Below are 25,923 nucleotides of genomic sequence, written 5' to 3'. Positions count from 1 at the left end.
TATATCTTAATATACAAAATTTTATTGAACTGTGATTGGGTAAAGTTATTTACTTTTTATTAATATTATATTTATTTATTTTGTTAATTATCTCGCAAAGTAGGCCTCAGATCCAAAAGTGGTAAATAACTTTTTCCTTCGTCTTTATGAGCTTAATCTGTAGGCCAACGATCTACAGTGAATAACAGAACGCCCTGTATACATTTCATATATCAACACTCAGTGTTGATGATGACCGAAATGGATGAAAAATATGTCGAAATTATTGTATTGTTAATTTTTAAATTAAATACAAATAAAAAAGGTGGAATATAGAAAAAAAATGTTTTTAATTTTTTTTTTTAAATATTTTCACAAAAATAATATTTAAACTTTTAATGCTGTATTTTGTTACCTCCTGATACTGGACCTTGGGTTTATTTGAGAAAAAAAGGAAAAATTTGATTACTTTTGCGATAAAACGACAAGTTTCTGGAGTATCAACTGATGAAATTGCTTCGGAATATCATCCTTCCTATACTTATGATTTTAGTCGATATTTCAAAAACTATTATCCTATCATCAAAGGAGAATTAAATCGTTTTTCGACAATCGCATGCTGCCTGCTATTTTTTCATTAGATAGATAAATTTTTTCATTAGATAGGTAAATTTTAACATTATACACCAGACAAGAAAATCACTGGCGAAAATCGAAAACAGATAAATAATATGTATCTGTATTCTTTGTCTTTATCAATCCTCAAAAAAGGCAGAAAAAATACTCATAGAAATATTGCTTCTCTTTTTTCCAAACTCTATAACACCTTTAGTCTTGAAAATAGATCATAGATGTCACCATCAATGGTTTAAAACTTGAATAATTGTACGAAAAAAATTCTACTACAATAAATTCAAAATCAATTCAATCATGATTCATTCAAAATTAAATATTTGAACAAACAATTAAATTATTTGTACAAAATTTAAATGATTATTTCAGATAAATAAGTAATCTATAAAATTAAATATGTTTATCTCAAAATTCTGTATTTGAAAAAGTAAATATAAATTTGAATTGTCAAATTTGTTTCGTATCCTAAAATCAAAACTAAATATATACATTTATTATTTTTAAATTCATTGTACATGGGGTTTTTTATTATACCTTTTGTCTTTAGTATACGCTGGTATACGTTTCATTATTGATTTTTGTTCTTGTTGTTGTTTAGTTTAGTACCAAGAACATCTAACGGGAGTATTTGTTGTTACCATGTTGAGGTTGTTTTCCGTGCCATAATAATATTCAATACACCGCGGCCGACTGACGTGGGCACGAAAGATATTAAAAATGTTTTATACAGTGTTATTATGATAAAAGTGTTTTTTATTTCTTATTTAAAAAAATCATTCTGTTTTTAGTTTCATAAAAAAAAATGGATGTGTTTAGCATATTATTTTTATGTTTAGTATCAATTATTATTGGTATTATACTAACGTTAGTTGCTCAGTATTATATTTTAGCCAAAATTGTGCAACGAAAACCACTGATTGCATCTGTACATAAACCAATTTTTGAGAAGTATTGTTTACCAGAGGTAAAAATAATTTTTTTTATTGTTGTTTATTATTATTTTGTAATACATGTAAATTTAAAGTTAATTGTTTATAAAAGGGTCATACAAATTTAGTGTTCCGTACCATAAATATGGAAAAATTCATTGTTGCTATTTATGTTTACAATTTGTCGAAATTAGTTTAATTGTTGAATGAAAATGTATTTTAAAATTTGAACTATGTTGCCGTACAAAGTTCAAAACACAAATTAAGCATTGATGTTTTTTTTAAACGTTCTAGTATTGATGTGATTCACTTTCGTGAAGTATTGTAGTGACGCAACTCTTCATATACTACATATGGTATCATGCTTTAGATGACTTGTTAAACGTTTTAAATTTTGCTTTTCTTTAATTTCAATGAACATAATAAAACGACAATATCTTAATTTTTTATATTTATTTTTTAAATTTAGATTATTCTGTTCGGCTTTTAGCAGCAAATATTGACTCGCAAAAAACAGAAAATTATTATGCGTATTTCCCACTTTTCCATGTTAAATAAAATAAATAATTATAAAATTCAAACCCGACTACGTTAAAATAATTCTGAAATAATAAAAAAAACGAGCAGTTGTTTACACAGCGACTTTAACAGTCGGGCCCGGGCATTATTGGAAAGATTTGAGTCGGTCTAGATTTCAATGGGCCCGACTGTTAAAGTCCTATTGTTACAAATTCCTATTCTTGCTAAAAGAATAACCGACCCGTGTTTTTCGTTGTCTGCAGAATCTATCCAATTAAATTTTAGAAAATTTTACACTTAGTTTTAAAGGTTGCGTTGATTAATTCTCAAAACTTGATTTTAAAACTACGAGCAAGAAAACTAGAAGGTGCTGTGGTGAAAAGGGATAAAAAAGGTTTTTATCTTATAAAATTAATGATTCTTTTATTAAATTTTTCGATTTTTGCCATGTCGCAACATGCTTTGTTGTTAATCTTCTGAGGAATAGGACAATTAAAAAAATAATAAATTGTCAAAATTAAGTACTTATTAATTCTTAAGACTTATTATTAGCGAACTAAAAGTCCCTTCATATAAACACGAGGCTTATAGCAAGGTATATCTTATTTAAATATTCAAATGAGTAATTAAAGTTGAGTGTGTATAATACCTAGAATACAAGTTAAAAAATTCATAAAATCACTGATCCGTGCCTTTCGTTCCATGACAATGACATTAACTAAAAAAAAGATTTTTATTTTCTGCTTATAATATTTCCTTATTCTCAGAGCATGCTTACTTACAAAGTAAAATTGTTTATATTTCTGTAATTATAAGCGTCGAGTTTAGCCCTGCGGAGGCTTATGGGAAAAATTTTGTGGAAGTGCCAGAAAATTTTTTGGCACTGTTAAGTGCAAAGAAAATACATTTATTTTTGAAATGAAAATAATTAAAAAAAAACAGTGGATTTTCTTTTATGTAGCAGCATGAAATATTTTGTAGTATGAAATATAGAATCCAAAATTTTGCAGAATTCTACAAATCGGTGTGCTTCCCAATATTTTGCTTATTAAAGCTTTTGTTTGCTTATTAAAGCTTTTGTTTTAATTTTTGCTTTGGGACTTGCTCTACTTCTAAGGGAGATATCAGGTGGTTTTTTGTTTTTTGGCAAAACAAATTTTTTTAACAGGGTGTTCTGTTATTGATCGCACAAAATTATACCAGTAAAAATTAAGCAAATGGAAAAGCTCTTTACCAAATTTCGATCTGAGGCCTAATTTGGGAGATGTGACTATGGGAAAAATGGAAAGATTTGTGCATTCACAAACCTATCAAACTCTGCAGATACATAATGTCTTGGGATAACACAATATATCAGGCTGCTCTATCAAAGTTGTTGTCAAGAGTCAAAAAATACCTAGACTTGTCCAAAATAGAATATTTAATCTTTTTATTCGTAAATTTATTTATACTATAACTACTAAAAGGTATATTGAAAGCTATAATTTCATGTGAAAATATTCGCTTCCTCCTTCATTTTTGCAACCGGTCTGTTAGGTTTTCATATCTCGTTGGTTTTACGGGTCGAATACCGGGCCTTGTTTTGATCATACGCTTTCACTGCGTAAGCGGAATCTTGTGCTTCTTTATGGCTGCATGAATAACAGAAAAGACGTGATAAAAGACAAGAAATGCTTTTACAGCGTTCTCAAAATCGCACACTTCTCTTCTCTACCGTGTACAAGGTAGAGAACGTTACACACTGAAATGTATCTAAAATATATTGTTTGATCATTTGTGACATATTTTTGGACATTAGATAGCACACAGAGGACTTAAAATAAAATTATCCATGGTTTAGTTAAATCTTCTATTATAGGAATAAAATGTAATAATAACTCAAATCTAATTAATGATACCTACTCAATTTAAATATTATATTACACAATAAAATATTACCTATTAATTACTTTAACTAATTAAATATTTAGTGTTGGATTTGAAACATTTCTGAGTTTTAATATATATGCTTACTCAACAATGTCTTTACTTTTTTGGTTAAATTCAGTAGCGCTCGTAACTCCTTAACTATTGGGTTTTAGATAAAAGTCCAAAAGGCATTTTTGATTAAAAAATTTTCTGAGAATACACTCTAATACTATGACTATCGAGTCATGGGACACTCTGTAGAATAATTATGTATTTGCATAGTTATTAAATATTTATTTTTTTTGAGTTGTTCAATATCACTTTTTGTGGTTTATTTCTGAATCAAAATTTATTATTATTATTATTGTCAACATTACTTACCTATAAACTTTGAAAATTTGAATTAAAAATCGAAAAACAAGTCTTCATGACTATAAAAACTATATAGGTATCAGTTACTATATTTGATTTATTCTTTCGCTTTTTTCAAAACAATATACAGAATTTAACAGTAATTTATTTTATTTCTATCCCGACGATGTCGAAGTTTATGTGTTTGACCGGTATGTATGTATGTTCATCTGTTCCCTCATAGCTTCTAAATTGCTTTTGATAATTTGACAAATGAGGTATCGTTGAAAGCGTCTTGATCGTACGCTGCTTATAGGCTGGTTATGTGAAATTACAAAAGGGTCTCTTATAAAAAAATCATCAAGTTTTGTTGGAAACTTTTTTTGTAAACGAGACAGATTCTGTTTTGAGGTCTTTACCACGAAGGCAGTCATTTCCAAATATATGTTTATTATACCAAAATTCTTGTTTTGGCTTACCCTATTAACCCCTTAAATATGGACCATTTATTCTGATGCATTCGGTATAATATACCGGGAAGCTCAACCTACCAAATTTATTAAACCATAAGATAGTCCTTAATTGGTGTTTTTTATTTTCAGGGAATTAAAAATCAACTAGATATTATAAATGAAGACGATACGAAAAAAGAAAATTCAAGTTTGGCTGTTAGTTTACTATTACAATTTTTATTTTATGAGCTACGTAATAAAAATACGATAAAACAGTGGTTTTATGAAAAGCTATCTTTGGAATTTGATGATTTACTTACAAAAACAACAACTGGGAAATTCTTCGAAGCTGTGAACGTAAGTTATATAAGAATATTGAAATATTTTATAGATATAGATATATACCAGAGGTGTATTGAGAAATTTCTCTATAAAAATAAGATATACAGTGTGTCACATTTAAGATGAAGGCATTTTCAATCTTTCGTCATTTATAGCTATAATATATAGATATATATCCTAGGAATATCGATTTGAAAATTTGAACAGTCAGAGGGATAGGTCACTTTTCACAGGGGGGTGGGTTACATTTTTTAAGATATGTAACCGAAACCTGAACCTCAAACTCAGCCTACTACAAATTGACAAATAGGGGAAATTCTTAAAATTTTGCCTAGCGTCAGAGATAGTTAGAGATATCGAAAAAAATTATTATAAAAAGTTGCTTAGAATATTTTTTTATGCCCATATACCGAATTTTATGAGAAAATTCGCATTTTTAATTTTTCATTATTTTGGTCTTTACTCAAAATTATTATAAGTTTATTTTTTAATTTTATAACTATGGAATGTATAAACTGGAGAAATTGATAATTTAATAGTATTCTGTATTCAAAAGTTTCAATAAACTTGTAATAATTTTGAGCTCAGACCAAAATAATGAAAAAATTAAAAGTGCGAATTTTATCATGAAAAGCAGTATATGGGCATAAAAAAATAATCTTAGCAGCTTTTTCTAATAATTTTTTTCGATATCTCTAACCATCTCTGACGCTAGGCAAAACTTTAAGAATTTGCCCTATTTGTCCATGTGTAGTTGGCTGATGAGTTTAAGGTGCAGGTTTCGGTTAATTATCTTAAAAATGTGACCCGTCCCCCTGTATGACTGTCTTCATCTTAAAAGTTACACACTGTATATGAATTATGGAGAATGTTATGAAAACTAATTAAGAAAATATTTTATATTAATTTCAAAGGAATATGAAAATCTCTTTATTTCATTTTTAGATTGTTGATCTAAGTCTTGGCTCACAATTTCCAAATATTAAAGACATTAAAATTGATGATGTAGAAATGGATAGTACTAATGGAAATATTGAAACGTTAACATTAAGTTTGGATATTGATTATTCAGGAAATTTTCAATTATCTGTTGATACAAAAATGAAATTTGGCAAAACAGCATTTTTATCTATTAAAGGTTTGTGTGATTTTAAAATATAGTGAAATTTGGAGCAGCAAGAAAATTTTATAATTGCCAGACTCCGTCATATTTACCATGGAAAACTTAAAAAAATTTACAAAAACAAACCTGTACAAGAGTAACTTTAGGAGAGAGTTCTTCTTGGTGTAGATCTCTTTAATAATCTCATAACCATCTTTTATAAAATCGTAAAAATCGCGTTTTTCATGTTGAGATGATTAAATGCAGTCCTTTTGGCGCTCTCTGTTAATGACGCATTAATATGTGACCTGTCAGTTGGTAACAGTTCAATGTACTGTTTACTACAGGTGTAATATCCACGTATGTAATAATTATAGTATATATCTATGGTAATACCATACAAAATATAAGTAATTAATACTATACAGTATGTCAAAAAGTCTGACAAGCCACATACTATGACGTTATGTCCGTTTTAAAATTTGAATTTCACTGAATTTGTACTTTTATTAATTAATTTTAAGTAATTAAAAAGATATTAATTACTAAAATAATGGTTAAGTTAAAGTGTCCTGCCACGGAAAAAAATATGTGAACCAAATTAAAATTTCATGAATATTCCCTATTGTTGATTTGCTTGGCGTATAATGCATGCAATAAAAATTAATGATTATTTTTGTTTTTATTACAGTAAAACAAATAAAAGGATTAGCAAGATTACAATTTACAAGAAAACCATACACACACTGGTCGTTATGTTTTTATAGTGATCCATACATTAATTTAGGTGTTGATTCACATTTTCAAAGTAGACAATTACATTCAAATATAACTAGTTTAATTATAAATCAAATTAAGAAAGCTATAAAACGTAAACATACCCTTCCTAATTATAAAATAAGGTAAGACTTAAAACATCATATGACGATATACAAGAACCGCACTCAAGGTATAATAAAAATATTTATCAAAAATGGGTGCGTTACTTACATATCGCCTATTTCATTATACTTAGAAGATATAAATTGAAAGGGGAATTCTTTTTAGGTATAAACCCTTCTTTAAGAAAATTGATACTGGTCAAATTATAAGCAGTGATGATTATGAAATAGCTACAATTTATGGTCAATTAGAAGTTACATTTGTAGAATTAACTAGAATTTATGTCGATGATTCAATTACGTCAGTATTTTGCACATTTTCTGTAGGTAAGTACCTATTACATAAATTTTAGGGGAGGGTATCCTAAAATGATCCTCTTAAGAAAAATTTAATTTATAACCAAACTATTCGAGATTTGAAAATTTCGAAATATTTTTGGTTTCTTTATTCAAGTGTTGAAATGTTGGCATGCCAATTCCTATTGAATTGTTCAAATTTTAGGAACTATTCAATATTTGTCAAAAGGGGTCGTTTTACTGACCTTGTAAGAAAAGATGGATAAAATGATTGATTCATTTTTTATTTTTTGAATTCTGATGACGCCATAAAGTTAAAAAATTAGATTTTTTGATAACACAGGCAAATTGATCCGATCTTATTGGTATTTTTTTAAATCCAACTAATTTCGCGTCATTCTTTTCAGCTGTGTTGTCAGTTTTTCGCTAGATATTGCTTATTTGCTTAATTCCGGGACCAGGACTCCACATTCTTGAAACCTATTAGAGCTGGGTTAATTTTGATCACAAGTTTGGAAAGTATGACCCAAATTTAGTAGGATTACATATTTGGTTTATAAAAATTTGATAAAATTTAGATGTAATCGAGCGAAATTAATTTTTTTGAATTCTGATGACGTCATAAAGTTGAAAAAATCGATTTTTTTTTATAACACAGTCAATTTTTAATCCGATCTGATTGGAATTGTTTTGAATCCCACTAATTTTGGGTCATGTTTTGCAGCTGTGATGTCAATTTTTGCTAGCTATCATCTTTGTGCTTAATTTCGATACCAGGACCTATAAGATTTAGGTAAAACCTATAAGAGTTAGGTGAATTTTGATCACAAATTTGAAAAGCATTACCCAAATTTAGTAGGATTAAGTAAATTTAAGTTAATTTTCGAAAAAAAATATAATTAAAAAACATGCAACTCTATTGATTTCTCTATTGGGTTTATTTGACGATTTAATGCATAAGTAGTTTCTAGGAAATCGTCCAATTGTCCGGAAAAAAGGGCATTTTTTTAAATGGATTTCAGGCAATATATTAGTAAATATTTGTCTAATAATCAAATTTACTTTATTGTCGTTTTGGTCTTAATTTACTCTAGAAAGTCAAGAATTTGGGACACATACTTTTTTGGGGTATTTTGCAATTTTTTAAGTTTACTGGTCCAGTAAGCAAAAAATATTAAAATCAAATATTTGCCTAAATTGCTTGTAATCTGCAATTTTATTTTAACAAAAATATTAGATGCTTCCTTGTACCAAACCTAATAAATTCCATCAGAGAAGATCTAAAATCCAGGATTGAGTTAATTGTAAAAAATAATTTCAGATACACTTCCATGGATAAAATTTCTTCAAAATGAAACCGACGAAACTGAAATAACATCAATTATAATAGATTTGGTTGTATATAAAGAACGTCATCAAAATTTGGGTGTCGTATTTAAACATGGCCCTCAACAATTACAGCAAACCCAATTACAAGAGTCCACAACACAAAAATCTGTAAAATCACAACAGCAACAATCCTCAACTGTAATGGAAGTAACTGCAGAAACAATTGTAATAAATAGTCCCGCCTATAAAGCAGGCCTAAAACGCGGTGATTTAATATTAGCTATTGAAGGCAAAGAAATTAATAATGTTGCACAAGTAGCAAAACTTTTCAAATCTGTAAATAAGACAGCTTTTAATGTTCGTATACAACGTCAAGTTACTAATTATAAATTAATTAAATCAAACATATCAACCAGTAGTGAAGTACCAGTAATTGTTAATAGTAGTATTGAAAATGCCGCCCCCCTTGTATCATCCAACAATGATACAGATGTCCTAGATATGAATACATTTACAATAATTAATGATGAAGACATTTTAGAGCCTATACAACAACCTCAATATTTAAGCCGTAGTTTTAACGAGTCCCGTACCAAAGGATTGAATCCTGATTCAAAAATTTCCAAAATTTTATCATCCAGCAACGAAAACATGTCCAAAATTGCACATACAATTGGTAATTTTAGTTTACGTAAAAGAAAAATATCGGATGATAAAAATTCAAGTGATAGTAGTAATAAATCGACACCAAATATATCCGCATCGAATTCACCGGATCGTACATCCAAATTACGTGGTACGGAGCCACTATTGATTAAAATTGATAATCCTTTAACGGAGCAACCATCAATGCCAACACCTGTGAAATCGGTAGGGGATACGGTTGTGGATGAGAGTAATTTGATACGATGTTATCATACAAATTTATCGTCTGTGAGTTCAATTATGACTGGATCGGAAGATGAACAATTTTTATTTGATTTACGGAAAGATTTCAAGTATTTGAATGTGCAAGTGTGGGGTGTGAAATGTGAGAAAAATGTGCCGATTAATGTATTGTGTGGGTATATTAATATTCCATTAATTAATATCTTAAATGAGTGTAATAATTCTGCCTTTGGACATTATGTTAATTGTTATTCATTTCTACCACCGGATTTTGCTACAAATCGATTTTCGTAAGTTGAAATTGTTTTCTAATGATTACTAGAATAAGTATAGCTTAAAATTTTATTCGTCAAACAAGTTAAGGTAGTACGAGCGCCAAGGCAATTTTATACTTAAGAATGAAATTATTTGTACCTTCTTTTCAACTTTGATGATGAATTTTGTTATAACTTCATGAATGTAGACGAAAAATAAGAATACAAAATTTCGAAGTCTGCCTTGGTTTTCGAAATATCGAAAGCTAAATAATTAAACAAAATTTTCAATTTTCGATATGTTGAAAAATACTCCATATATCGAAATATTTTATTCTTACTTTTCGTCTTATTTTGTCAATTTATATGCCGTGGTCATACATCCTTAATTAGTCGGGTACAACGATTTTTTTTTTTTCAATAAGTTTGTAAATTTGCCTGAGAATTTTGTTGAAAAATTTTTTTTTTCCGCCTATTTCATAAATTCATCTATTTTGATCTCATCTGTATCATAAATATTTTATATTGTCATGTACATCTTTGTTTGGAAAGTGGAACGTCGAGTTGAGGCCGCTTTTTCTCTCTCTGCGCCGGGGCCTTTGTACACCTAACACCTAGTTACGCCGTAGATATTCCAAGTAACACAGTCAAAATTATTTTTATCATACCGATTCCCGAGTATTGTTAGAACTAGAATTAACTAGTTATTGAACTAGAATTAACTAGGTTCATTTTGAATCATATTCTGAATTGAATCCGGTTTAATAATTAAAAACAGTCTCGTTTAATTGAATTTTAATTTATGGGGGGCATAATTTATTTAATGATAAATTTGATACGACTTTGACCTGCAAAGAACTTGCATAACTAAGCTGGTTAGAGTATGCAGTCTCTCTTAAAAAAACGCACAAAATTTTCTAAAGCTCGTCGAAAGCTTTTTTAAGTCCTCGTTCTATAACTAAATTTCTTTTTAGAAATTTATCATCACATTCTGGTTTTGATTCAAAAAGCTGTTACGGAGACATATTATTATCATTTTCATGGAAGTCGTCCGAAATAGTACCACCACCTACGGAAAATTCATCGCTTGATTGTCCCTCACCAACAATTGAAATAACCGATACAAATGAAAAGAGAAAACATGATTTTATTCGAACACAATTTCACCAATCAACACAATGTGATTTTTGTTTGAAAAAGGTTTGTATATCGTCTTATTTATTTTCCTTTGAATGAATGGATTTATTGCCTAGCCCACCGTATACTAAGAAATCAGGATTATTGACAATTGCAAGGGAATGTACCATATTACGGGATGTTTAGACATAACGCACTGTAGCGGACTTAACGTAATCAAATTTCGTAATGAAATAATGAACTGTGAAATACTCAAATACTTATACGAATTTTAATTGTTAAGTTTTTTTTGCTAAATACTAATACAATATAACTCGCAATACTTTTATTTTAATGTTATTCCGTTAGATGGTAAAACTTGACTCATTCTGTGTTAACTTGAAGAGCCAGTATTGTAAACTGACGGTATCGCACTCTGTGAATGTTTATATAGTTAAAATCAATTGTTACCGTACCAGTCTAGCAAATTCTAGAACTGTCACGTATGTTATATTGCATATATGTATTTTAACTGTATATGTTTTCTATCTTTGTTTAAGTGATATAAAACGATATTGTTTATTTATGATTTTTAGAATTGTCTAGAATTCTAGATAATGCTATATTATTTATATTGTCGGGTTAATTGTTAACCCCACAGCACTTTGAAGCTGGTTATTTTAGTAAATACATATATTTCCCCCACGGAAATTAATTTGAAGAACAAAATAATTATTGACAATTAGTTATGAACATCTTTCACGTCTAAATCTTTAATTTACAGTGTTAAACGTTAATTTTCTGTTCTTCATTCTTCTTTTTTCTCTAATTCTGTGGTAAAGACTTTGAACCTTATTCCGAGAATAGAAGTACATAATTCCTGAATATACACTTAACATAAGTAAACTTTAATCTGTATACACAAAGATTTCGGTAAGATTTTCGTGCAGCAAAATTTCTAATATATGTGGTAACGAAAGATATTCTATTCAGTGACTCAGGAAAGGGTGGATGTTGTCGCGTAAGGGCTCTTATACAATTTACGACTTGACAACTCTTTTTCTGAAAGTATAAGAATGAACCAAAATTTTTCTTATTTAATATCAAAATCTTGATTGATGTTGCTTATCTATAATTATTTTAGATTTGGTTAAAAGATGCGGTACAATGCCGAAATTGTGCAATATGTTGTCATAAAAAATGTATTGAAAAATGCCAATCAGGTACAACGTGTCCATTAATTAAGGATGCAACTGACTCAACTAATAATGGAAACCAAAAAACAAATCCATTTATTGTAACAAGTGAACCTACGGAGAGTGGTGATGGGAATATCGATGAATTGTCAGACGCTTCACCAACAGGTGCGGGCTTGGAATATCATCGTCAAAGTTTCAGTAGTTTATCGACAAATGAAATGACTAGTTCGATGAAACGAGTCAATTCAGCGCATAATTTAACTATACCTGGTAAGTCTAAAAGTGTTTTTGTCTTTGTCAAAGTGCATTGTCTTAATTCTTTGTTATTCTCACAACTGATCTATAGTTTCCATTAATTCTAAATTATTGACAACAATGTAAACTATTTATGTTTATATCGTAAAATCCAGTTTTTATTTGTATCTCTTATCAGTAGACTAGAACTTTAATCGACATGATTCTAAAACCAACGAAAAGACTAACGTTGAAAATAATGCTTAAAGCTGTAAATTGTTCACGGCGAAAAGAAGTGAAGTTAAGAAAGCACGGTTTTTTTTCGCGTAGGTAAATGAATAATAAATAAGCCACACGATTGCGGATCTGTTAAATTTTTGCACACGATTTCGTGTGCACAGATTTATTTGTTGAACTCAAAATACCATTCACACCCAACAAGTAAATTTTACGCCCTCGTTGCGTAATTATTTGCCTAATGTTGTAAGGAACAGACCGTGCAAAAAAAAAAAAAAATTTTATCCCGTGTTCGACAGAAATGGTATTACTAACTCTTGAGACTCTCTATTAACCACTTGACGGGAAAAATGTTAAAATTTTTGATCGCGTTTCCTTAATTTTACTCCTGTACAAGTGTTTTTGCCAATTGCTGGTAACAAGGGGCAAAAACTTTTTGAAAAGTTTCTGTTTTATCCAGGATAGTCCGCCGAATTCTGGAATCGATAGCACTATATACTATGCTTTCAGTATGTGGCTTAAGAAATATACATTGGAATCGACTGAAAACCTTAGTACATTATCAGAGTGACCCAGAAGAAGCACATAGGGATAATTCAGCAAAATTAAGAAAAAACTTTAAGCATCAAATTAATTGTAACAATAACGAAATATTAAATTTTTATGAAGATAGAGACGTAACATTAAAGAACTTTCTGCTTAGATTTCGCTCTATTTCATTGTCTTTATGTAGTCACTCTGGAGCACTCTGCGTAAAGTGTAGAAAATAATATTTTAACTAAATATAAATTTTTGGAATTTATTTTATTAACATAATAAATAATTTTTTAAAGAGACAATTGATGAAATTATCCTATAATTTTCTTATCATGGGGCATCATGTTTTCCAAGAAACATTGATTCTTGATGGTGATTTCATCTATTCATCGTTATTTCTATTCTTTCTCTATGGGCACACATTTTTCAACTAACAAAATTCATTCTATTTAATTTCTTTGTAAGTTTAACTACCCTTTTAAGTGTATCATCCTATTATTAAGTCGTTCCCAATTAATGTGTAGGTGAATTAAGTAGTAAGAATGCATTGCCCCTTTAGAGATATCGCTATACCTTTCGATAAAACATTATAATAGCCAATTTATTTGGTTGTGAATAAAAAGAAAAAAAACCAATAAGACCATAGAAATATTAGTAAACCATAGAAATATTAGGAATAGACTTTGTCGAAAAATGTAATTAATATTTAGAAAACGAATTTGAATGATTTGATGAAAGTATAGAGGTTTAGAATATAAAATTAAAATATACTATAGTAAAAAATTAGAGTTTGTTATTTAAAATATAAAAATTTAAATTAAAAATGACTTATTAAGTACTAACCAAATTTTTAGAAAAAATACGATTTCATTAACGTGAGACTGTCATACATGTTTTGATTGTTTGCTTGCTGTCATACATGTTATGAGATTTCATACATGGAATTCAAAATTTAACGACCAGCATATTGCGTTTTACACTTTTACACTTGAGTTTTAAATATTTCATTGTGTAGCTTTATCTTGATTAACAGGAATTACGACTAAAAATTCTAATGAAATTTAACCTAAGCTTCAAAAAAACGGTGAAGATAGCTTTTAGAACCAGAGAAAAAATAAAATAATTGAGAAAGATAAAAACATTCTTAGAATGTCTATCATTTTCTAGGAATGTTTGGTAGTTTTCTAATGAATTTTTAGGAATTATAAAAATAGATCGATTCAGTTCCAGTTAGAAATAAGTAAAGATAATAGTCACAGTGAAATCATTTTGGAACCAAGGATTTTTTATGATTTAATTAAATTTATTCGGTGGTCCCTTATCGTTCGCTCGTTTGTCGTCATGGTTTGAATTGCATAAAAGCGACAAGCTGAGCAATTTTCGAATAACATAGGCTTTCGATATATGGCTTTTTTAGGAAACGAAAGAATAAATTTTGGTAGGAATTTTCACGCATTTGGATGTGTAATTTAAATTTTTGTAACGCTTGCTAATGTTATTTGTATTCTAAATATTATAAAATATTTTTTTCCTTGTGTATAATATACTTATAAATCGCTACATATAAGAGGGAGATTCGTGCTAAAAAAGCCAGTAGTTTTCGGCTTTTCAGCCGCGTAATCTACGAGGACCAAAAAATCTAAAAAAGTAGAGTTATTTTTAATAAAATTAATTTTTTGAGTTGAAATAAAACTAATAGTAATTTTAGAATTAAAATCGAAACCGTCTGGATCAATATTAGATTTAAGAGTAAATAATTTAATTATCTTAAGACTGGATCTCCCTTTTCTATAATAATTTTAATAAATACTTAATAATATAATAATATTTATTTATTTGCCAGAATTACAATCAGATGGTAATCAAGTATCTCGAAGTGTGCCACATTCATCACAACATACGCCAAATAGAAAAATGTCATTAGTCACAAATAATCCATTTACTGATTGTGCTGATTTATTAAATAAATTAGTTGAGAATTTCGAGGAGAATGAGGAAAACATGTCAATTATTTTAGGTCATATTCAACATTGTATACAAAATGAGAATATTATGGATATTGCCAAAGAATCTAGTAAAAATTTATGTAAAGATGTTTCACAAGAGCAAAGAGCAACTAAAATTTCAGCTATGGTAAGCTATGAGATATTTTTGTATTGTTTTATTATGCGGCATTAGGCTAGTTTGTAGTTTTTTCGAGGGTGGGGTATGCCAAGGCCATGAAGTTTATTGTGTCACTAAATTGAAATCTGTTAAACTAGCCACTACTATTTGAACTATTTTAAGCTGTTTAGAAATAGGAAAGGAGTTTTATTTACAAATATTTCAAATCAAAGAGGAAAATGGTTAGAAATGATCAACGACGGATAAGGGAATTATCATATTTTTCCTCGTCTGCTTCTGCAATAGGGGTGATGTAATTGTTTCTCTCCCAACCAGTACCCTGTAAAGGCAACTAACACAATGCCTAAAGCAGGGGTGGCGAATCTTTATGGCTAAACGTTTTCAATTAGACCAAAGACGTTCCGTCAAATAATTTTGACTTCGTGATTATTGGAAAAATAATACTAAATACCATGTACTTAAAACTCTTAATGTCCATTTTTTGTTGATCTGTTACATTTTCGGTCGTTTTAAGATTCTTTCTTTTATTGTATTTCTAGATAGAGAAGTATCTTTGATTGCTCTGCGCTGAATTATATAACCAGGCAATTCCTTCAAAAACTTTCCCTCTTGAAAAGGCTTACCATGTCGAGCAGTGACAATATTTAATCAGATGTCGACTGTTTATTTTTTTCTGTTATTGCCCTTGCAATTAATTCCTTTTGGCCTGGTTCGCTTTTTTGACCAACGGATTTGTGATTTGCTTCAAAATGCAGTTTTACAGACGATGTTTTGCGTACCACTGTCCTAGTACATAAAACACACACCGCTTTGACGCCTATCTAATCATGCTATATTTCTCAGTTTACCAAGTTTGAAATTCTCTGAAATACTTACTATCTTGCACTTTTTTTTTCTGAACTAGCCATATTAAATAACAGTTAAAAATTGTAAATATAACACAAATAAACTTTAAATTCAATTGTGTCAACGAAATTGACTATTACGCTATGCGTAAACAAACTATGTGTCACTATGGATCACTCGCGTCAAAGAATACCGTTTGCTCGCGTTCTTTCGTAATATAATACTTCACAATGAGCTTTGTGATTCGGCGGCGTGCCCAAAATATTCTATCAAATGCCACTAGTTCGCCATCCTTGGCCTAGAGCGCTTCTTAGGAGGTAGATAATATTTTCGAAACTCATTCAATTGTACTCAGACTTGTAAGTTCCCCTCTCCATTTAATATTGGGATTTTTGAAGATAATTACATTCATTTGTAGTCTAGTCATGCTTTTTTCAATAGCCGTGTGTTACTACTGGGGAACTTGTCGGCTGTGACAATACTCTGATTGCCACTATGGCACATACCAGGTTTGCATTGACCCATACACGATTTACATTGAGTTGACAGTTCATTTTGGAAATGTTAGTTATTTTTTGGCACATATGTTATATTCTAGGAGAATATGTAGATTGAGTTAAGGGAGCTAAGAAAAAATTTGTCCTTTTTGAACTAACTACTTAACTGATTTTAAAAATTATGTCACCCATAGAAAGTTACATTATCAGCGAGAATCAAAGGCTAACTTTTATTTTAAAAAAATTAGGGTTCTTCACCAAAAAATTAATTTCATAAAATTGCGAACAAAAGGTAAGATACGTGAGGGTTATAACCTGGTTGTGTTTGTTTTTAAAATTAAAATTGCTCAGCGAAGCCGGTGGGTATCTGCTAGTATATTATAAATGTGAAAGTACGGATGTTAGTTTGTTTGTTTGTGTGTTTGTTACGCTTTCATGCAAAAACTAATGAATTGACTTGAATGAAACTTAACAATAATATAGCTCATACAACAGAATAACACATGAGCTATAATTTTGAACCATAAATTAAAGATTTCGAAAAATGTTGAACGAGATACAATTCATGGCCACTTGTTCTGATACACTCAATGAACCAAGACTATATAATATTTTAAAAAAAATTTAAATCTGGAAATATATTTTACCTGTGTAAAACAATCCCTACCCCTATTTCGAGTGTTATGGAAGGGGGCTAAGTGAGAGAAAGAGAGGTGGAGGCTATAATGCGATGGTGGGTATTAAGTTAATAATTTTCAAAAAAAAAAAAAAAAAATGTTTTCTTTCTTATTTTACAGATTGCCAACTTAAAAACATCATTAGATGTACAAACAACTAAACATTGTGAATTACTACAAAAGTTAAATGATGAACCGAATGAAAATGAAAAAGCACGTACAGCATTTTTGATTGGTGAAGCCGATTCACAAATACAAGCATTATCTATTCTAATGTTATACTTTTGTTCAGGTTTACAAGATTGTGCCCAATCAACTGATAGCACAATTGATAGCCTTGGTAGTAAATAAACCTTATATGTATATGTTAAAGGCACTAAAAATGACCATTTTGCAAAAATAAAGTCATCATGTCTATTACCTAACCCCAATCGTCTTTCTTGTTGCTAATGCTGCGCTATACTTGTCATTAGATTTTAATTAAAAAGTAAATTATCGTTTTGTCGCACGTGATTTTTATACAACATGAGTGATGCGTATTATGGATGTTTGGGATCTAACATTTTATTTAAAGGCAATAAAAATGAATTTGTAAGGTAGTTATCGTGTGAAAATAAAATGAAAAACTATGACCGACAAAATTACCTTAATTGTTAATAAATTTATTAAAACTATAAATATCGTCTTGCTTTATAATTAAGTTTTAGTAAAAGCCATTCACTGATCGTACGATTGATTATTAAGGTAGTACGAGCGCTAAGCCAAGCTTAGATTTGTGGTTGAAAATATTTGTACCTTATTTTCAACTTTGATGATAAATTTTGTTATAGCTTCATGAATGTAGACAAAAAACGTGAATTTTTCGATATCTGGCCTGGTTTTCGAAATATCGAAAGCCGAATAATTACATAAAATTTTCAATTTTCGATATTTTGTAAATTACTCCAGATATGGAAAAATTTATTCTGACTTTTCGTCTTATATTGTTAAGTTATAACATAATTTTCCATCAAAATTGAAAAAATATATTTTTTTAATGTATGTCCCCACTACCGTGCTCATACACCCTTAATTAGTCATGCACAACGTTTTTTTTTTTGTTTTCAATAATTTATTAAGGCGTCAAAAACAAAAACTTTAATTTAAATAGTTTGTTTTTAATAAAGTTATCGCCCATAAAACCAATGTTAAATATGCCTACTTTTTAATTCATTTATTTATTTAAATAATCAGGCAACCCCCACCCCCTAAAATTTTCAGAATTAATTTAGACTTAGTCCAACTTTATATAAAAAAAAAAGCATGCCTTTTATCCAAAATTGCCCTAGCATTCGTAAGGTTGCTCTGTATTATTAAATCGGAATTTCGAAATATTTAACAATTTTATATGATAGGTCAGGTTTTAGATTTTCCAGGGCCTACCCGGGCTTATTTCTGGCTATGGGTTGTATTAACACATTTTACTTACACACGGTAAAAATAATTTTTTATTTTTAGAAAAAAAAATACATTTTTTCTTCTTTTATATTGATAAAGTTTATTTGTCATAGAAAAAAATTATTCTAAGTCATTTATTTTGTTTTTGCGATAAATTTTGGAATTTATATTTTAATTTCTTTTAAATAATATACCATTTATTGTAAAAAATGACGCCAGATTACAAAATTATGTTTAATTTTGAATGAAAATATTGTCATGTCTTTTGGCAAACAGTTTGAGGTGAAAGTTTTTAAACAATTGAGTTGAAACAATTTGTTAATAATAATTTTATATTTTTATAAGGATTTAATTTATTTTAAACGTGGATATGTCCTAAACATCCTTTAACAAATCCATGATAATAGTAACTTAATATTAAAAATACATCACACGTATGTATATTTATTATAAATTATTATATATACATTGTTATAATGCCGTAGTAGTAAATCACATTGTTACGTAATGAAAAAATAAAAATGTTTTTGAAAAAAAAAAAGGTAAATAATTTAATTGATTTATATACAATTTTATATTTATTATTATGATTATTATATAAGTAAAATTATTTATATTTATTAAAAAGAATGAAAGTTATAATTATTTATTTAATTATTATTATAAATGAAATAAATATATGAAGATTATAAATTTTAATTATTTTAAAAATATTTGTTTTTATAATAATCCTGAAAAATTAACCTGGAAACCGGAGCTAATACTTAGAACTTAAGGCAGATTGTTCTAAGACGTTCACATTTAAAAGGTGAGCTTTAATTTACTATAAATATTTCGTTTAAGGTAGTACGAGCAAAAAGGCTAGTTTAGACTTGTGGTTGAAATTATTTGTATCTTATTTTCAACTTAGTCCAACTTCATATATTACAAAAATCATACCTTTTATCCAAAATTACTCTGGTGCTCGTACATCCTTAACTGGGTATAATGATTTGTTTTTCGAAGGACTTTTTGATATTATTAAAAAAGGTACGCATTGAATAAACGGAATTAAATATTGATTTATTTGATAACTATTTTAACATTTTTAATTTAATTGAATCGTTTATATAATACTTTTATACAATCATGTTTTATACCAGTTAAATTGACGCCTGTGTCTTTTTCAATATCAGAATACAATTTTGAAAGATGAAAATCAAAACCAGCCTTTTCACCAGCTCTTTGACCACCTTTACTAGTGAATGCTGTTACGGTGAATTCTATTTTATTGGCTTTACAATATTCCGTCCTAGAAAAAAATTGAATTACTATACAGAGTGTTAAAGATATTATTTAATATATTTTTTAAAGTTGAAGTAGGGGAGTTGATAGACATTTTTAGGTTGATATTTGAGTTAGTAAAAAAACTTTTAGCACTAAAAAGTAAAAAAATAACGATAATATAATGTAGATATAATTATGGTTATTGTTACCTAGCTAGTAACATTTCGACACCAATGCCAATTCCACGGTAATCACGATGTACACTTAAACCATATGCTGAAAGATATTTATCAACATTAAATGCTTCATAAATTTTCGCTACTTCCAACCATATGTGCTCCATAATTTTATTCATTGCAACGAGAGCTCGACCAGTTGCCTGGGTAAAACAAAAATAATCATTTTGAATCTTATATATTTAAATATACGAGCAAATCTTGTATATTAGTGTGATCAAATAAAAAAAAAATGGCGTCAATTTTTAGATAATTCTGAGTTCGGAGAAAAAAATTGAATTTAGTAGATCATTATGATACAAATTGAGGAAACTAAAATCCAACATTTTTTGATGGTCGGAAGGGGTCCAAAAAAAATGGTAAAGTGGCCTAGTCCGGTCTTTCGCGTCAGACACCGTCGGATTGAGTTAAAAATAAAAAAGTGTTCAATAAGCTTACGCGCCGTAAAAAGGCGAAAAGAATGAGCTGCGAATGAACCCGATTGGTCCATCGATGTCCCCACAAATTGCAAAAAACCATCGATTTTGCTCGAAATTTCAAAACTCCATAGCTCTTGTTGTTTTAAAGATTCAAAGCTGAGATTTAAATGGATTGTAGCTTTTGTACCCATGAAGTATCACACACAATTTCAGCAAGATCGAATGTATACTTTTTGCAAACCGCAGCTGAATGCAAAAAACAGGACTTTTGTAAAATGGCCCTAAAAAAGTTGTGGTGCGGTAACGCGCTATTTTTTTTACGCGATCATATGCTTCAATAGTTAAAGTAATACCTACTAAAGTGTCAACCTCTCATCTTAAGTAAAAGTTAATAAAATATTAATTTTAAATTACTATTATTTTAAATTATGACATTAAAAATAGGATGGGAGTAATGGGAGCAATTATTAAGACTATAATGTCACATAACTTCTGTCTCTTAATAATTGCTCTCATTACTCCCATCCTATTTTTAATGTCATAATTTAAAATAATAGTAATTTAAAATTAATATTTTATTAACTTTTACTTAAGATGAGAGGTTGACACTTTAGTAGGTATTACTTTAACTATTGAAGCATATGATCGCGTAAAAAAAATAGCGCGTTACCGCACCACAACTTTTTTAGGGCCATTTTACAAAAGTCCTGTTTTTTGCATTCAGCTGCGGTTTGCAAAAAGTATACATTCGATCTTGCTGAAATTGTGTGTGATACTTCATGGGTACAAAAGCTACAATCCATTTAAATCTCAGCTTTGAATCTTTAAAACAACAAGAGCTATGGAGTTTTGAAATTTCGAGCAAAATCGATGGTTTTTTGCAATTTGTGGGGACATCGATGGACCAATCGGGTTCATTCGCAGCTCATTCTTTTCGCCTTTTTACGGCGCGTAAGCTTATTGAACACTTTTTTATTTTTAACTCAATCCGACGGTGTCTGACGCGAAAGACCGGACTAGGCCACTTTACCATTTTTTTTGGACCCCTTCCGACCATCAAAAAATGTTGGATTTTAGTTTCCTCAATTTGTATCATAATGATCTACTAAATTCAATTTTTTTCTCCGAACTCAGAATTAAATTATTCAAAAAGTTAATTTGATCATATCATATATAGGTGGTGTATATATAATATTTTGATGCAAATTCGTAAACAGAGAGATAGTATGAGTTTTTTTTGGGAAGGTATTTTTAGGGAGAAGTCGGTTCAGTTGGTGTCCGAGGAGGGATATTTCGGAGTTCTGGTGGTAATTATTTCAAGAAGATATTTTAATTGTAGGTATATTGAAAACGCTCGGTCGTATTTTTTGGTGAGGAGTATTTTTTTCAACACGAGCAAAGATCGGCTTTTCCTTTCAAAATAGAGAAAGGAAAAGTATTTTCTTTTGCTTTTAAAATATAGAAAGGTACTTTTAATAATGTAAATGCATGATACAAGTTGGAAAGGTATACCTACAGCTACTTTTAACAAATTGCCTTTGGTTCGCACACCCATAACGTTACAAGATACTAAAACATCTTTACCATCTGGTACTTCTTCAAAACAAACGATTAACGTTTTTCGACGTAATTCAGATCTCCAATATATTTCCATTTCTTTTAATGATACTTCATCGTTGACCATATCTGAAATTAATTTATTTATTTCAATACACTGACTACAGCCTAATATTCAAAGATTATAAAATTTCAAAAAAGAAGTGAAATAATTTTAAAGTAGTAACTTCAATCAATAATGTCTTTGTTATTAAGTACGCTTTGAAATTCACGCCAATAAATTGATTTTTAGTTAGGGATATGGTTAGCGTCAACTACAAAGCGTAATTGGGTCAAATTGGCTTAAAATTGTTCTTTTACATATACATACCGAGATCACATCAAAAAAGTTTAAAAAGTACGTTAGCAAAAAAAATTCATAAAAAAGGGAAAATCATGCATTATTTGTTAACTTAAAGTATCAAATTTTTTTAAATTCTTATGTATATATATATATGAGAAGGGTTCCACGAAGCCAAAAAATTTTACGCCAATTATTTAAACACTTTTTTTAGTTTACAATGAATACAAAAATTCGAGAAAGTTTTGTTTATTAACAATTGTCTAATTTGTTGAAAAATAAACTTAAACAAAAGTTTCTAACGTAACATAGGATCCTAAATAAATAGGATAAAATAGGATAAATAAACGAATATTGTGAGCGTTAGCGACCATAACATCCGCCATAATAATAATTCTACGTGGCAACAAATTTTTTTAAATAATTTAACCGTGAGTTTATAAGTTTGAAAATTATTCGACTTTTAATAAAGAGTAAAAATTATATTTACAATTTTGTTTTTATTTAAATATTCATTGGTGGGAAACAAAATTTATAAAGAAAAGTGGTTTTCCAGATAAGAATGGTTAAAGTTACAATTCAATTTCAAGCACTGCCATTATATCTTTTACTCTATCGACTTATTTGAATATGTTATAGGTATACTCATATTCTACCTGCTCTGGTTACTTTGATTTTTTGAAAATCCTGTTATTTTTCAATTTTCATCGTTCACATCCAGGTATAGTGGAATAAGAAAAATTATCTGGGAGTGAGCAAATGAAAATTGGGAAAATTTTGGGGAAGTTAACAGGATTTTCGAAAAATTAACAGGGTTGGGGAAAATTAGCAGAATTTCGAAATATAATTAACCAGGGCAGGTAGAATATGAATACCTACAACATATGCAAATTTCAAATCGATATAGTAAAGGGTATAATCGCAGTGCTTGAAATTCAATTGTAACTTGAACCATTCATATCTGGAAAACCGATATTCTTTATAAAATTTTTTTTTCCACCAATGAATATATAAAAGGATTTTTAACAAAATTATAAAGTTTCATGCTAATGCAAAATTTTGTATAGAACCGTCTTAACATTTTGTTTTCTAACATACATGACTCAAATTTTGATTCTACGATTATGTTTGCAATTTAGTAGAATTAGGAAAAGTTTGATAAAAAAATCAATAGCAAATGTTTAACTTAATTTAACTATAAAATTATATATAAAATTGGTATTCGTAAGCCATCTGAATAATCAATATAAAAAAATAACAAATAGATAGTAAATTAAAATCAGGTAACCAAAAATATATGAAATAATAATTAAATATTACTAAATAATTAAAAATTTACATAAGCAATAAGTTAAATTTAACATACCAAGAACACTACATATAGGTTCCTCCGTCATAAAATGTACTTTAAATAAATCATAAATTTCATCGAACATATCTTGTGATGCATCCTGAATACGAAATTTATGTTCCCGGCCATCGGACATAGTTCGTGTAAATTTACGCCATACCATTGGGTATGGTAAATCTTTTGGACGTTCCCAATCAGCCATTATTGTAATACTTTTTCTGTTACAAAAGTATAGAAGATTTTTTAATTTCTTTTATTTTATAAAATTTTTGATTTTTTTTTTATCTTCAAAATATTAATATATTTAATAATTATTTAAATATTTAAAAAAACAAAATACAATTTTTTATGTTTATATACTTCCAATATATTATTTAGGGAAGTTTTTTTTGAAAATTATTTGATTTTATTTTATTGAGGAAAATTGATATTTTATCTAATCAATCATTAATATCTTTTAAAGTGGGAAATAATTTAAGAAAATCATGTTTATTTTAAAATTTATGAGTAATTTACTTTGATGATTTTATTGTATTTATGCAATAAAACTTTATACATAAAGAATATTCGTGTTTTGTGAAAAACCAAACGGATTTTTTTATAATGCCTAGTGATAAGAAGATTGGATCTGAAGATGTAGTTATGAATAATTCTAAGCACCTTAAGAAACGATTAAACAGTAAGTACTCTTAATATTTTTTAAAGATAAACCAATTTTTAATAAAAACATATTTTTTCGAATTTCGCAAATTTGATTCCGATTGAGGGAAGTTTTTTGATAATAAAAGTATATCGTAATTGTTAATAAACCTATTAAATAGTATAACCTATTAAATATTCTTCACAACAATTAACAATATCATGGAAGAATCATACAATTCTTTTTTATTAAACTTTATACAGTGAAGTCCGAAAAAATTGGGTAAAAAAACACCCAATATATAATTACTTTTTTTAATATATTATTGTAATCATTTGTTTGCTTAAATTATGTGGTTTAAAAAAATTCTATATCTACACTAGATGTCGGGAGCTGAACTATGGACTTTAAGTTTATTTTTTGCTTTTAGTGTATATTTTCAACCAGCAAAGAATCATCTATAATTTTAACGAATTAAATGTTTCTAAGATTCATGTTCTTAAATCTTCTTTTTGTTATTATATAACAGTAACTTTATACATTAAAGTCTGCATTAAAACCGGGAATTCGGATTATTCGCAGACTTGTTTATGCTGTTGTTCCAATGAATAATCCCAGTTTGTGACCTCGAGTGCCAAACGCAACTTCGTCAAAAATGAAAAAACAGTAAAAATTTCAAATTTTTCAGATTTTGGCAATTATAACCCTAAAAGGACAGTTTTTGAAGTAACTTTTTAAAGAAGACTAAATTTGGTATAATATGAGACTAGAATCGTCTCTGTAGACCCAATAGTTTCCGAAATAAAGCTATTCAAAATTCATCATTTATTCTAACGTCTCAATTTTTTGCAATATTTAAGACATCACTCAAACTACTCTAGCTCGAGGTAGTTCCACTTACCTCTGACGGAGTGTCCTAGTGTTGTTCTGGGCCAAAATTACTTAAAAGCGACATAATATTTATGAAGTTCGCAAAAATGATAAAGTTGAAAGGATTTATTTTGTAAAATATTGGGTCCATATCGTCTCATATTGTAGCAAATTTAGTCTAATTTAAAAACGTTCAAAAAAAGTTTCATCAAAAAACTAGTTCTTTAGGGTTATAATCGCCAAAATCCAAAATTTTTCGATTTTTGACCAAGTTGCGTTCAGTGCTCGTGATCATTATTATTATTCATTAGACCAACATCACAAATAAGTCTGCAAAAAATCGAAACCACCGGATTTGATGCAGACTACTGCGTATTTTCAAACGATAAGGTTACTGTATTATATTAATAAAGACTTTGTTATGAAGCTATTCCATTTTTTCATCCTTTCACACTACAATATCAGAAGTAATTGTT

At 28.7% G+C, this 25,923-nt stretch overlaps 2 protein-coding genes across 2 annotated transcripts; one reads left to right on the top strand and one right to left on the bottom strand.

The window, feature by feature from the left end:
- Nucleotides 1–1,412: 1,412 nt before the first annotated feature.
- Nucleotides 1,413–17,903, top strand: LOC123293998 (PDZ domain-containing protein 8). The gene is made up of 10 exons (XM_044875043.1): nt 1,413–1,576; nt 4,922–5,128; nt 6,059–6,251; nt 6,907–7,117; nt 7,263–7,423; nt 8,715–9,900; nt 10,839–11,064; nt 12,125–12,449; nt 15,031–15,320; nt 17,452–17,903. The coding sequence occupies exons 1-10, from the start codon at nt 1,415–1,417 to the stop codon at nt 17,680–17,682; spliced, it is 3,192 nt and encodes a 1,063-aa protein (XP_044730978.1). The 5' UTR covers nt 1,413–1,414; the 3' UTR covers nt 17,683–17,903.
- Nucleotides 17,904–19,143: 1,240 nt separating this feature from the next.
- LOC123292808 lies at nt 19,144–24,139 on the bottom strand. Its single transcript, XM_044873522.1, has 5 exons — nt 23,953–24,139; nt 22,206–22,414; nt 20,244–20,413; nt 19,885–20,059; nt 19,144–19,152 (listed from the first exon to the last, which is right to left on the bottom strand). The coding sequence occupies exons 1-5, from the start codon at nt 24,137–24,139 to the stop codon at nt 19,144–19,146; spliced, it is 750 nt and encodes a 249-aa protein (XP_044729457.1).
- Nucleotides 24,140–25,923: the final 1,784 nt, after the last annotated feature.

Source organism: Chrysoperla carnea, chromosome 2 (assembly GCF_905475395.1).
Source record: "Chrysoperla carnea chromosome 2, inChrCarn1.1, whole genome shotgun sequence".
Taxonomy (NCBI): Eukaryota; Metazoa; Arthropoda; class Insecta; order Neuroptera; family Chrysopidae; genus Chrysoperla; species Chrysoperla carnea.
Note: the sequence above shows the minus strand (reverse complement) of the source record. Positions and strands in the feature narration are given on the sequence as shown.